The 15,413-nt window shown below is 45.1% G+C and overlaps 1 protein-coding gene across 3 annotated transcripts in view; it reads right to left on the bottom strand.

Moving 5' to 3' along the window:
* Window positions 1-15,413, bottom strand: part of nr1h4 (nuclear receptor subfamily 1, group H, member 4) — a 125,000-nt gene that overhangs the window by 11,950 nt on the left and 97,637 nt on the right. For 2 of the 3 annotated variants that reach the window (XM_072551977.1, XM_072551978.1), the window contains one exon: window positions 7,139-7,252. The exons of the other annotated variant lie outside the window; for it this stretch is intronic. In XM_072551977.1, coding sequence (XP_072408078.1) covers window positions 7,139-7,252 — 114 coding nt within the window. The remainder of the gene's footprint in view (window positions 1-7,138; window positions 7,253-15,413) is intronic. 3 annotated transcript variants of the gene reach the window in all.

Genomic DNA, 15,413 nt, shown 5'->3' on the forward strand with positions numbered 1-15,413 from the left:
ACATCAACATCAACTTTGACCATAGATGGGCCAAACTGCCTTCTGTGACTCTTTGCAACTCACACTCAGCCATACACTTCATGATCTTCATAACTACAGCCAATCCTGAAACAGGTTATAGCAATCCAGGGGTGGCTAACGGAGCAAAGGTATCAGATTCTAGAAGCCTGAGATAGTCCCGATACATTGGTCCTCAGTGACAATAAGGCATGTGAAGAACAGTCTGAATTCTATGGACTGTTTTATTCTCCTCACCTAAGAAGAGATACACTGGCATTGGAGAGAGTGCAATGGGGACTCACTTGGTTGATCCTAGGTGTGGAGGGATTCCCTTATGGACAGAGGTTACATAGGCTGGAATTCAGGTCAATGAGAAGCAACCCCTTTACTGAGACAAACAAGATTCTGAGGGGAATTGACTGGGGAGATGTGGAGAGGTTGCTTCCCCTTGTGGGAGAGTCCTAGACCACACGGTATCTTCCCCTCAGATGGTGGTGAATATGTGGAATTCTTTACCTCAAAAGAATTACCTCAAAAACCTGTCGAGGTTGGGTAATTACATATATTTGTTTAATCTAGAGTTTAATTCAGATAAATGTGAGGTGCTGCATTTTGGAAAGGCAAATCTTAGCCGGACTTCTACACTTAATGTCCTGTGGACTGTTGCTTAACAAAGAGACCTTGGAGTGCAGGTTCATAGCTCCTTGAAATTAGAGTCGCAGGTAGATAGGATAGTGAAGGCGGCGTTTGGTATGCTTTATTGGTCAGAGTATTGAGTGCAGGAGTTGGGAGGTCATGTTGAGGCTGTACAGGACATGAGTTAAGCCACTGTTGGAATATTGCGGGCAATTCTGGTCTCCCTGAAATAGGAAGGATGTTGTGAAACTTGAAAAGGGTCAGAAAAGATTTACAAGGATGGTGCCAGGGTTGGAGGATTTGAGCTATGGGGAGAGGCTGAATAGGCTGGAGCTGTTTTCCCTGCAGCGTCGGAGGCTGAGGAGTGACCTTATAGAGGTTTACAAAATTATGAGGGACATGGATAGAATAAACAGACAAAGTCTTTTCCCTGGGGTCGGGAAGTCCAGAACTAGAGGGCAAATGTGACTAGATTAGTTGAGGATATCTGGTCGGCATGGGCGGGTTGGGTCAATGGGTCTGTTTCCGTGCTGTACATCTCTATGACTCTACTTAAAGACTGATTTCCAGCATGCACAGTCTTCGAGTTTTTTAAAAATCAAAATCGCAAATGGCAATATTTCCTCTTTCTCATGTGGGTAACGATCAGAGAAACAGGTGACACCGGACACAGGAAGCACAGTAACACACTAAAAATATTTCTAATTAACAAGGCAACCAAGGATTATTGGGTAAAGGCAAGAAAGTGGTGCTGGGATTATCAGATCAGCCATGATCTCATTGAATGGCAGAATGGACACGAAGGACTACTCTTGTGTAGTATGGCCTCTCTCTGTTGGCTTGGAAACCATCTCTTCCCCCAACCCCTGACCCCCAGTTCTGACCTCTCAGCTGTTCCCTATCTCCCAGTCTCTCGGGAAAACCCAGCTGAGGGTGCCCATGTGCAGTGAGTGGACATGTTGGAGATCTTGTGCCCAGGTCAGCTATACAACAGCTCATCGCAACGTGGAAGACTGAGCACTTAAATCTGCCAATGGGCCCACACACACACAACCCAACACAATGGATTATTGAATACCCATTAAGTAAGACTGTTGGATTTTTATATCAGCTCTCAGCTACTCAATGATTGCAGGAGAAAGTGTTGGACATGGGATGGGGTAAGCACAAAGCTTTTTAACTGATATTGAGCAATGCAGTAGCTTCCCATCCCCAGGATCCGTGTGTTATGTTTAAGACCCTGAAGCAATCTTACAATGATGTCATGGTGCCAATCTTTAGTGGGGGCAAGTAGCATGTTGTGGACAGAGACAGAGAAAAAAGAGTACTAGGCAGGAGCCTGAATTGTAGCCATGCTAGAAACAGATGCAGAGAGGAATGTGGAGTAACTAAAGCAGACAGCATTAGCAAAACTCAGGAGGTCTGGCAGCATCTGTGGAGAGAGAGAAAACAGAGTTAACATTGAGTCCACCATTAGTCTACTTCTGAAGAAGGATCACTGGACTCAAAACATTAACTTGGTTTCTCTTTCCACAAGTGCTGGCAGACCTGCTGAGTTTCTCCAGCACTTTCTGTTCTTGCTTCAGATTTCTAGCATCTTCAGCATTTTGTACATTAGGCTGGTTAGCATGGATTATAGTGACTATGAATGAATTTATAGACCTTATTTTTCAAATACAAATTTGGTAAGAAGATTCAAATGGTTAAATCCATTAATCTTTCAACTCTGGTGTAGCAAACAGAGAAGATAAAATCTATTGGATAAAACTCTAAAATGCCAAATCTAAAAGCCAGTTCTGGTCAATCAAAAACTTCTTTCCCATTCACTGTTACACCTTGGTGACTAATCACTATTCCCACTATTCTGCAGTCAACCCTTGCTGACCCTCCTGCTCTCTTAGCTGGTGTTGTTAAGGGTTCTATCACCTCAGGTAGCGTCCTTCTTTCCTTACAATTGTTATCATTCCTCTTCATAAAATGATAAGTCAACTCTTGCCCCTCCACCCTGACAGATGATCATTTCCTACCTGCCTGCTTCTAGTTCGAAATCCTTGAACCATGAGATATTGGTCTTCCCAAACCCAGGGTCATCTTTCCCAGAATTCCATGACGGGATCCCTCCAATCAAGTTTCAATCCATGTTACAATGGCAAAATGAGTTTTCAGTGATGTCCTATTGACCTGTGACACACCACCATCCTCCAAAATCAATTGGTTGTTGGCCAACTATTTGGACCTGCCCTCACTTGGTTCCAATCTCACTTGTCTCATCAAAGCCTGAGATTCACCTGGAATGACATAACCTCCCAAACCCACACCTTTGCCCCCAGTGCCACATTCCCCGAGGATCTATTATTGCAATCTACCTTTTTCTTGACTACATACTACATGCAGTCGTTCAACTTCAGTGCTGCCCCGATACTAATCATTCTGTCATTGGCAGCCCTACTATCAGCTTCCTGAATCTCAGACCCTGGGATTCCCTCCCTCAAATTCTCCCCACCCCCACACTTTCTTTCAGATGGTCCTTAACATCTACCTCTGCAACCGAGCTTTTGGTCATTAGCCTGTGTCTCGATGTCTTGGGAGGGTTGAGAACACTCTTGTGTGAAGCCTTGTGAAAGTTCAACATATAAAAAGGTGCCATGTAAACACAAGCTGCTGTTGTTGGTGGAATCATGGGCTCAACAGAGTGGTCTCCACAGTCAGATTGTGGAACTGCTGTCGACGAACCTCGTTTGTTCTATCTGATCAGCAGCACCTTGTCTTAGAAGGTGTAGCTTTATAAAAATTACAAACGTCTGTGGGTGAGGCAGGGGCAGAACTTTGTGTGAAAGCCCTGGAACAGTGGGTCTCAAAACAATACCGTCCCTCTTCCCCACCACCACCACCCCCCCACCGTCACCTTGACCCTGGTGTCTTCTCCACTTCATCTCAGTGAAACACTGTGGGACATGTTCCTGCATTATGACACTACACAGAATCACAGAGGAGGCCGTTCAGCCCACTGTGTCTGCACTGGCTCTTCAAATGAGTATCATTACTTAATGTCAATCTTCTGCCTCTACTTAATGTCAATCTACTTCTTTATGTGTACCATTCCTATTTAAATAACTATCTAATGCCCTTTTGAATGCCCTCAATCGAACCTGCCTCCCCCACATTTCCAGATAGTGCATTCCAGACCCTATGTGAAAGACGTTATTTCTCACATCACCCTTTCTTCTTTTGCACATCACTTAAAAAAAAATCTAAATAGATTTGTGGGCACTGAAGGACATTATGATGATAGGAATGGAAGAGGAGGAGGAGATGGCGGAAAAGATCAGTGGGGTCATTATTGATTGATGGAGCAGGCTCGGGGGACAGATGACTGACTCCTGCTCCCACTCAGTCACAGAGACCTACAGCACAGAAAAAGGCCCTTCGGCCCATTGCATCCATTCCAGTAAACAACAGCCACTTAACTATTCAAATCCCACAGCCTTGGCAATGCCAGTGCACATCAATATGTATTACATGTGATGAGGATTTCTGACACGTTACCCTGACAGGCAGTGAGCTCAAATTCCCCCCAGCCTCTTATTTAAAGCACATCGAATCTCAAAAGCATCGTCCACGTGAGACGGAGGAGACTTATACGGAGTGAATAATGATACCAAACATATTGATCATACCTTTTTAACTCCCCATCAGCTCCAGTGGTTAATGGGACTGTGTTTTGAGTTGTTTTTATCCCTTTATGAAATATTTCTTTCTCAGTCAGTGTGGGAATGTCCCAAATGTCCCTCCTAATCTATTCCCGCGTTCTCCAGAACAATGAGTAAAATGGATGAACACAGAGCCATTGTGTGACATGTTGTCATTCACAATTTGAATCTCAACAGCAAGATTTCTTTTTAACTTTCTTGCTGCAATTGTACAGTGAGACCGCCCCTGGAATATTGTGTACAGTTGTGGTCTCCTTGTCAGAGGAAGGGTGTTCTGGTGATGGAGGGAGCGGGAATAACGGTTTCCCAGACTGATTCCCGGGATGGCAGGACTGACGTATGAAGACAGACTGGATTGGTTAGGGCTATGTTCACTGAGGTCTAGAAGAGTGAAGGACATCTCACAGAAATCTACAAAATTCTGACAGAGTATGCACAGGAGGGATGTTCCTGATCACCAGGGGGTCCAGAACCAGGTGTCACAGTTTAAGGATATTGGGTAGGCCATTTAGAAACTTTCTGCACCCAGAGAGTGGGGATCCTGTGGAATTCTCTGACACAGAAAGTGCTTAAGGCCAAAACATTGAATGTTTTTAAGGAAGAATTAGATATTGTTCTTAAATGGATCAAATGGTAAGTGGGAGAAAGCAGGAACAGGGGACTGAGTTGGATGAGCTGTGATCACATTGAATGGTGGAGCAGGCTAGAAGGGCTGAATGGCCTACTCCTGCTCCTGTTTCAATGTTTCTATAATTCTCCATGTTGGACACTGGTTATTTTTGGATCCTAATCTGACTTGCTCCTGTTTTTGTTCAGGATTTTAATTTGTGTGCTGCAGAACTGAAGAATTTCTAATGAACCACAGGGAGAGAATTATGAGGATAGGTCTGCAGCCACTAACTGGGGAGTAGTGGGAGGGGTTGGAGGCAGTGGGTGTTGGAGATGGGAAAATTGTGCCCTGAAATAGCCAGCTGATGACTTCCTCTTGTCTCACACCCTCTGTCCCACACAATGTGACCACACAATTTTGTCCCAGGCTACGCGAGCAGGGAACTCGAAATTCTCCCTCCCTTGTTCCTCTCTTCTCTCCTCATTGAAGGAAGGACAAACTTTCCACAGATCCGCCAGCCCATAGACCCAGTTGACTTAGGAACAAAACCAAGGGGTTCGGAGCACTAAAGGGGGCAATGAAATGACCTTGGCAAACAGGATGAGGGAAAATCCTGAGGTGTTTAATATGTACATAAGGAGCAAGAGAGTAGCTCGGGAAAGGGTAGGTCCACTTCGAGACAAGGAGGGAATGTACGTGTGGAGCCAGAGGAAGTGGGTGAGGTCCTTAACAAATAACTTTGCATCAGTATTCTCCAAGGAGAAGGACATGGTAGATGGTGAGTCTCAGGAAGGATATGTTGATGGGGCATGTCAATATAAAACAGGAGGAGCTGTTGGGTGTATTGAAAAATGTGAAAGTGGAAAATACCCAGGACCTGATGGAATCCATCCCAGAATGCTGAGAGAGGCAAGGGAGGAAATTATTGGGGTCTTACATGAAGTCTTTGTATCCTTTTCAGTCAGAGGGGAGGTCCCAGAGGACCGGAGAATAGTCAACATTGCTGCTTTGTTTAAAAAGGGCAACAGGGATAATCTGGGAAATTACAGGCCAGTGAGCCTTAGGTCAGTGGTAGGGAAATTATTGGAGAAGATTCTTAGGGATAGGGTTTACTCATATTTGGAAAAATATGAGGTTATTAGCGACAGGCAGAATGGCTTTGTGTGGGGCAAGGTCACACTCAAAATCTTGATTTGAGTTTTTTGAGGAAGTGACAAAGATGATTGATGAGGGCAGGGTGGTAGATGCTGTCTTTGTGAAGAAGGCTTTGACAAGGCCCTTCATAGCAGGCTGATACAGAAGGTGAAGGTACATGGGATCCACAGTGAGCTGGTAAGATAGATACAGAACTGGCTTAGTCACAGAAGGTGGAGAGTAGCAGTGGAAGGGTGTTTTTCTGTGGAGATCTATGACCATGGAGTTCTACAGGGATCAATGCTGGGACCCCTGTTGTTTGTAATATATAGAAATGGCTTGGAGGAAAAGGCAGGTGGTCTGATTAGGAAGTTTGTGGTTGACACAAAGACTGGGGGAGCTGTGGATAGTGAGGAGGATTGCCAGAGGATACAGCAGTATGCTGGAGACTTGGACAAAGGAATGGCAGATGGAATTTAATCCAGACAAATACAAGGTGATGGCTTTTGAAAGATCTAATGCATGAGGGAAGTACACAGTAAATGGTAGACCCCTTAAAAACGTCACCATACAGAGGGATCTAGGTGCACAGGCCCATAATTCCCTGAAAGTAGTAACACAACTGGATAAGGTGATCAAGAAGGCATATTGCATGTTTACCTTCATTGGTCAGGGAATAGAGTATAAAAATTGGCAAGTCATGTGCAGTTGTATAGAACTTTAATGTGGCCACATTTGGGATATTGTCTACAGTTCTGGTTCTGGAGACAGAGATAACAGCAATGTTTAAAAGGCATCATGGCAGGTACACAAAATGGCGGGGAAGAGAGGGGTAGAGACCGCATAGAGGCAGGAGGATTTTGTTTTGGAAAGGCATCATGTGTTTGTACAGTCTTGTTGAGCTGAAGGGTCTGCTCCTGTGCTATACTATTCTTTGCTCTTTAAATCTACATTTCTGAAGTGAGAGGGTAATTCACTGTGCCACAGCTGTCTTAGTGGGAAGGCATCGAAACAGGCTGAACTCCACACCGCTGTGACCAGCACCTACCTGGTGACAGAATGGTGATGGCTGTTAATAGACTAAATTCCTCTTGTGTCATCTTCAACTCCCCTATACTTCGATAGAAGTTAAACATGGGGGTGATATACTCCTCGGCTATACCTGTTCAAAATAAAAGTAACGTTCGATTATAATCCATCACAACCACTTCATTAGATACGAAAGTATGTCACTTTCATTAACACAATGAAACAAACCACTAGACGCTGGAAATCTGAAACAAAACCAGAATTTGCTGGAGAAACTCAGCAGGTCTGACAGCATCCGTGGAGAGAGAAAGCACAAGTAACTTTTCAGGTTTGGTGATCCTTCATCAGAACTGTCAGCAGCTGGAAAAAAGTGGTGTTTATACTGAAGACGAGAGTTTGAGAAAGTCGGTGGGGGGAGGAAGAGAGAGAGAGAAACAGAGAGAGAGAGATGAAGGCAGTAGGTAAACAAGGAGATCAGGGATAGCAGACCAGGACAGTAGAAACACTAAATATTTGATAATGAGGGCCATGAGTAGGAGAGAATGAATACAGAGGAACCTTGATTATCCGGCATTCGATTATCTGAATATCGGATTATCCAAACAAGATTGCAAGGTCGTGAAGATTGGCTAACCTATGTTATCCAGAATTCAATTATCCAGAATTCAATTAACTGAACGAAATACTCCCCACCCGTGTCCTTCGGATAATCGAGGCTCCTCTGTACAACCCATACAGTGTAACAATGGGCCCAGGAATAGGTGTGAATGGGTAACAATACTAAAAGGAACCGATTTCATAACAGGACTGCGTGTATGATGAGTTAAAAAAAAATTAAATGACAGAATCAGGCTCAAAAGTTATTGAGTGCAATGTTGAGTCCTAGAGAGTGCAAGTGGAGTACGATGGAATATTCCCCATTTGCCTGGATGGGTGCAGCTCCAATAACACTCAAGAAGCTTAACACCATCCAGGACAAAGCAGCCCCCGCTTGATTGGCACTACATCCACAAACATGCACTCCCTCCACCACTGATGCTCAGTAGCAGCAGTGTGTTCTATCTACAAGATGCACTACAGAAATTCACCAAAGATCCTCAGACAGCACCTTCCAAACCCATGACCATTTCCAGAAGGACAAGGACAGCAGATACATGGGAACACCACCCCCTGCAAGTTCCCCTCCAAGCTACTCACCATCCTGACTTGGAAATTTATCCCCATTCCTTCAGTCAAACTCCTGGAATTCCCTCCCTACCAGCATTGTGAATCTACCCACAGCAGATAGACTGCAGTGGCTCAAGAAGGCAGCTCACCCCCACCTTCTCAAGGGGCAACTAGGGACAGGCAATAAATGCTGGGCCCAGCCAGTGACACCCATGTCCCACAAAATGAATAATAAAAAGAGAAAATGAGGATCTGTTCTTTGAGCTGGTGCTGAGGCTTGCTGAAGTACTGCAGTAGGCCCAAGACAGAGATGTTGCCATGGGAACACGGCAGTTTATTGAAGAAGCAGGCAATTGGAAGCTCAGGGTCACTTTTGCTGATCGAAACTTTATGTCACTTTTAGCCTGTTTTGAAACAGTTTCTACCTGACTGTTGTTAGAATACTGAATGGACTCACAAACTCTTAACTGTGTTTTTCCTTTTGCCGCTGTTTACCTATTATTTACTATCTATACTACTTAACTCTGTGGTCTGCCTGTATTGCTCGCAAGACAAAGCTTTTCACTGTGCCTCGGTACACGTGACAATAAATTTAATTCAATTCAATTCAGTATCATTTTAAGAATTCACATCAAGTCTTGTGTGGTCAATAGCTCCCATGCTCACTGATCAGGTTGGCTTCTCTCTTTTAAAACCTTCTTTCTTGTTTTCAAATCTGTCCGTTGTCTCAAGTTGTCTGCCTCTCCGTGTAATCTCCTCCCACCCCTAACCCACTAAGATCTCTACACTCTCCCAGCTCTTATATTTGACTATTCCCGGAGTTTAATCACTCCATGATTGGTGGGCATGTTTTCAGCTACCTGACCCCCAAGCTCTGGAATTCTCTCCCTGAACCCCTCCATCCCTCTTTCTCTCACTTCCTGCACCCCCTCTCTGTCTCTCTCTCTCTGAATGCCTCTCTCTCTCTCTCTTTCCCTGAAACCCTCTATCTCCCTACACCCTCCTCTCTCTTTCTCTCTCTCTCCCTGAACCCCTCTGTCTCTCTCTTTTTCTCTCTCCCTGAATCTCTCTCCCTTCTCTCTCTCTTTCACTGTCCTGCATCTCTCTCTCTATCTTTCTCTCTCTCTCTGAACCTCCCTCTCGCCCTGAACCCCACCCCCTCTCCCTAAACTCCTTGCTCTCTTTCTCTCTCTCTCTGAACCTCTTTCCCACTCTCTCCTGAACCTCTCGCTTTCACTCCCTTGAATCTCTCTCTCTTCCTCTCTCTCCTGAATCTCTTTCTCTATCCTTCATTCTCTCTGTTTCTGAAGCTCTCTCTCCCTGAACCTCTGTTTCTCTCTTGTTGAGATGTTTGTTAAAACTAGGCCCTTATGTCTCCTTCTGGGCCTCAGTATGTAACTGGAACACTGCAGTGGAACCACGTTGGTATGCTGTATGTCACAATCAATCCTGACTTGGAATTGTATTGCCTTTCTTTAAGGCCATAAGGTATAGGAGAAAAGAAGGCCATTCAGCCCATCAAGTCTGCTCTGCCATTCAATGAGATCACGGCTGGTTTGACAATTCTCAACACCACTTTCCTGCCTTTTCTCCATAACTTTATATTCCCTAACCAAGTAGAGATCTGTCCAACTTAGCCTTAAATCTACTTAATGATTCAGCTTCGACAGCAGTAAAGGCAGATTCTCTCCTCTCTGAGAGAAGAAATTCCTCCTCATCTCTCATCTACTCATCATAAATGTGTGGTCCCTCCTTCTGAGGTTATGCTCTCAGGTAGTGTCTCTTCCAGAAGGGGCAAAAACATTCTTGCATCTTCCCGTCAAGTCCCTGAGTCAGTGTGTCCCAATAAGATCACCACACATTCTTCTAACTTCCTGTGAATACAGGCCAATGTGCTCAACCTCTGCCGATACGGCAGTCTCTCCAAACCCGAGATTACCGAGAATCTTCTCTGGACTAGCTGCAACAGCAGTACATCCTTCTTCAGATGATTCCCAGCGCAGTCACTACAGCAGTGTAGTCGATCTACCTACAGCCTGCAGTGAGCTGACAGAGCAGCTCACCCCCACCTTCCCCAGGGTAAATACAATAAACACTGGCCCAGTCACTGACACCCACACCACATGAATACGTTACAAATAAATAAATGTGAGTTGCTGCTTGAGACTGACAGGATGTATAATGTGCATCTGGTCAAATCCATTTCCCAGAACTGCTGGACCATCATCGGTAGGGAAACCAGAGGGTTTTCTGTGGCACTCTGTCTAATCCCACTGTCCTGCTTTGCCTTTATGTCATGTTATACACCAGCGTTTGTAGTTCCAGCCCTTTGCTGCACTCTCGTTACCTTTCAGTCACCCCCAGTAAATGCTTTCATAAATATTAAAGTTCACATTCACAACCTTTCTGAATTTGTGAAATGAGATCACACAGTCCTTTCCTCTTTTCCCTATTCACGAATCAGAAGTTAATGAAACAGATCTCAGTCAAAGCTAACGATCTTAAATAGACAACAGTCACAGATAAATCCAGTGGGGACCTCAGAGGGAAACTTTCTTAACCAGGGAGTGTTGAGAATGTGGAACTTACTGTCACAAGGACTGGTTGAGGTGAAGCAAGAGTGAAATCTGCTGCTCAGGAGATTTATAGAATCACACAGCGTAGAGGAAGCAGGCCATTCAGCTCGTTGAGTCCACACTGACCCTCCAAAGAACATCCATCTTCTCCCCACATCCCTGTAACCTGCATTGCCCATGGCTAATCCAACCAACCTGCACATCTAAGGAAACCAAAGCACCCAAAGGAAACCCACACAGACAGAGGGAGAAAGAAGTTGGAAACAGGGATTCAAATTTGCCAATTATTTACTGTGCAGCATGAGATTTCATTTAACATCTACTACAGCAGGAATTAATTCCCCAAAATTCTAGCGCGGGGAAATGAAAGTGAAGGATTACAAGAGACACAGAGGTCACGACGCACAATCAACTAGTGCCAACAATCTACCTGGTGCCGAACGTACCCTCTGTGTTGTTTTTGAAAAGAAGATTTAGTTCTCAGAAGGAATGAAAACTAACCTTCACATGGAGGTGGGCAAAGGGACAATGCTCATTAAACATCATGAAGAGAGATCGAGCACTTTAGGCCTATATTCCCTGGAGGTTAGAAGAATGAGAGAAGATCGAATTGAGGTATGGAAGAAGCTAAAAGGAATTGACAAAGTCGGCAGAGACAATACCGGCATCTCCAAATCACAGGCACAGAGAGAATGTTTCCCCCTAGAGACAATCTAGAGTAAGAGGTCATGGCTTTAGGATAAAGGGTGACAGATTTAAAACAGAGTCATAGAAATGTACAGCACGGAAACAGACCCTTCAGTCAAACTCGTCCATGCCGACCAGATATCCTAACCTAACCTAGTTCCATCTGCCAGCACCCGGCCCATATCCCTCCAAACCCTTCCTATTCATATACCCATCCAAATGCCTTTTAAATGTTACAATTGTACCAGCCTCCACCACTTCCTCTGGCAGCTCATTCCATGAATGTACCACCCTCTGTTTGAAAATGTTGCCCCTTAGGTCTCTTGTATCTTTCTCCTCTCACCGTAAACCTATGCCCTCTAGTTCGGGACTCCCTCACCCCAGGGAAAAGACTTTGTCTATTTATCCTATCCATGCCCCTCATGATTTTGTAAACCTCTATAAGGTCACCCCTCAGCCTCCAACGCTCCAGGGAAAAAGCCCCAGCCTGTTCAACCTCTCCCTATAGCTCAAATCCTCCAACCCTGGCAACATCCTTGTAAATCTTATCTAAATCCTTTCAAGTTTCACAACATCTTTCCGATAGGAGGGAGACCAGAATTTCACACAATATTCCAACAGTGATGAGGAGAAATTACTTTTCTCAAAGCAACATCAATCTGTGGAATTCACTTCCCCTGAGTGTAGTGGACATTGTGTAAATTGAAGCAGGATTTTTGGTTCGTAACGGGTCAAAGGGTTAAAGGGAGCAGGCAGGAAAGTGGGGTTGAGGTCATAATGATGGTATTAAATGGTGGAGCAGGCTAGAGGGGCTGAATGGCCTACTCCTGCTCCCCATTCTTATGAATAACTGTCCTATGGCTATTGGTTGAAAGGGCTCAGATAATTGACACAGAGTAAGTTACCTGCCCCTGGAAATATGAGATAACAGCAAGTGCTCGGAGCTGAGGGGTGTTCACATCAAGAGCTGTTTTCTGAGATGGAAGACCTAACCAGAAAAGGAGGACAAGAAAGATTGAAGAATGAGTCCCCGAACATCTCAGCTGGAAAGTAGGATGCTGTCCCAGAACTTCAACAAGCCCAACACATTCTGCTCTGACAGCCTGTTTGATGTCTAGTATCAGTGAACCATTTCCAATGCTCATGGTTGTATATATCATCTAATTAAATAACATCTTATCGAAATTACTGTTTCTCAACATAATAAACTGCTACAAATTGCGGACTGCCTATACTAGGCAACTGTGAAACCCCCTAGGACTAAGATTGTCAGGAAGCTGATGAGAATCATTAACATTGAAAGACCATGAAGTGTAAAATGTAACACCCCACATTTTGTCACTACTCGCAGTTCAAAGTAGCTACCACTAGATGGAGGTGTCTCCTGTCATTTCACTATTCTATGTGTTCTAAGGGAGTTCGTTTTGACATTTTCAAAAATTATTTCCTTGAAGAAGCGGAATCATTAAAAAAACCTTTCACTGTGGAATTGGATGAATGCGTGGTAAATAGCGGCAGCAGAAGCTGATGGCCCCAAGGCAATGAGGTAGGAAAGAGATTACAACGGGACACACAAGTTGGGCGACTGAACACAAAATTGGCAGTGGAGAGTATGTTGCTGGAAAAGCACAGCAGGTCAGGCAGCATCCGAGGAGCAGGAAAGTCAATGTTTCGGGCCAGGGCCCTCATCAGGAATGAGAAGAGGTTCAAGAAGGCAGCTCACCCCCTACCTTCTCAAGGGCAATATCTTCTCAAGGGGCAACTAGGGACGGGTAGTAAATGCTGCCCCAGCCAGCGTTGCCCACATTCCCCGAATGTAGAAAGAAAATCCCTTTGTTGACAGTCACAGAGACTTTATTAGCTCAAATGCATTCCTTCGGTGAAGTAAATTGTCACAGGTTCATGCTAAATACACTGGAAGGAAATTTATCTGACTCTAGCTGAGAGTCCCACAGAATTTCATTCACACAAACAGGACGAGGCCATTCAGCCCCTCCAAATCTGTACTTCCATTAAATTAGATTATGTAACTGGATTATTTTAATAAGCATCTGATCAAATATGTTGTTTGCATCACCCCATTTTGAGGGTAAATTTCATGACCACCTCGTTCTCATGACCAAATCAAATATCTCACATTGTTCAATTATTGTCTTCAGTTGAAGATGGTTAGAGAGACCAGAATCTGTTAATAATGAATAAATTAAACAATAAAAGAGCTTATGATCTCAATTCCCTCACTACATTGAGACTGCAACCAGAGCACTGTGATTTTAATTTGAATCACAAACAGTATTGGAGATCTGGAAACCCAGTTCTCACACAGACTCGACCCCAGCACAGAGCACCATGCTCTCCTGGTTCAAACCCCAGCATGGCTCAATCCAGTCTCACTCCAAATCCCTCACTCCAGAATCACTCCAAATCCCTCACTTCAATGTCAGGTGTGGCCTTGAACCTGGTTGGCCGATCTGTAGCCCCCTCACTGGGATTGGTTGACTTGTGACAGGACCATTCTGAGGCTTGGATTTGGCACCGCTTCTACCAATGGAGAGGGAGTGGAACCTATCCTGGATCGTTCTTGATTAGAATAGATTCCCTTCAGTGTGGAAACAGGCCCTTCGGCCCAACAAGTCCACAGCGATCCTCCGAACAGTAACCCACCCATTCCCCTACTCCCTACTAATGCACCTAACACTATGGGCAATTCACCTAACCTGCACATCTTTGGACTGTGGGAGGAAATTGGAGCACCCGGAGGAAACCCACGCAGACATGGGGAGAATGTGCAAACTCCACACAGACAGTCCCCCGAGGCTGGATTCGAACCCGGGTCCCTGGCGCTGGCAAGGCAGCAGTGCTAACCACTGAGCCACTGTGCCACCCTAATCCTGGTCAATTCTTATCTTGGTCAAATCTGTAATCAACCACAGGATTATAATGGTACAGGAACGGGCCATTCAGCCTCTGATTGGTTCACTACTGTCCCTTTAGAGAGGGAAACCAGCTCTTCCCTCCTGGTCTGAACTTATACGTGACTCCAGTCTCCACAGCGAGGTATTGGCTCCTCCGTTCTCTCAGTTGTACCACCATCTTGTCAGTGTATTCAGGCCCAACCTTGCTGGCAATGTTCAGCAAGAGAAGCCATAAGATTATAAGATATGGGAGCAGATTGGGGCCGTTCGGCCCATTGAGTCTGTTCTGCCATTCAATCACAGCTGATGTGTTTCTCAACCCCATTCTCCTGCCTTCTCCCCGTAAACTTTGATCTGTTGGGAAAAGTCAGGGTTTGTTGATGGGAGCCCTGGAAGATGGAGATGAAGAGAATCAGTGTTTTGGGGGAAAAGGCAGGAAGAGAGAAACAGAGTTAATATTTCGGGTCCGATAAGACCCTTCTTCTAAACTCCACAGATGCTCCATAGATGTAAGAGCACAAAAGCAAGGGACAGGAGGAGGCCATTCAGCCCCTTGAGCCTGCTCTGACATTTAATAAAATCCTGGTGGGTCTCCTCTTGGCCTCAGCTCCACCCTCCTGCCCGCTCCGCATAACCCTTCAACCCGTTACTCATTGAACACCTGACTGTCTCCTTACATTTACTCAATGCCCCCAGGATCTGCCTCACTTTGGGAGGGTGAGGTCCACAGCTTCATGACCCTTCGAGAGAAGCAATTCCTCTTCCTCTCTATCTTAAACCTGCCCTCCCCCCCCCCCCCCCCCCCCCCCACCCCCACCCCCCGCATCCCCTCCTTGGTCTAGATCGCTCCACATGGGGAAACATCCTCTCAATGTTGCCTTAGTCAATCCCCTTTAGCGTCTGACAAAAGCAACATTGCCAGTCTTACCCGATCATAGGGCTGCAGTCT

This window comes from Chiloscyllium punctatum, chromosome 32, assembly GCF_047496795.1.
Source record: "Chiloscyllium punctatum isolate Juve2018m chromosome 32, sChiPun1.3, whole genome shotgun sequence".
Taxonomy (NCBI): domain Eukaryota; kingdom Metazoa; phylum Chordata; class Chondrichthyes; order Orectolobiformes; family Hemiscylliidae; genus Chiloscyllium; species Chiloscyllium punctatum.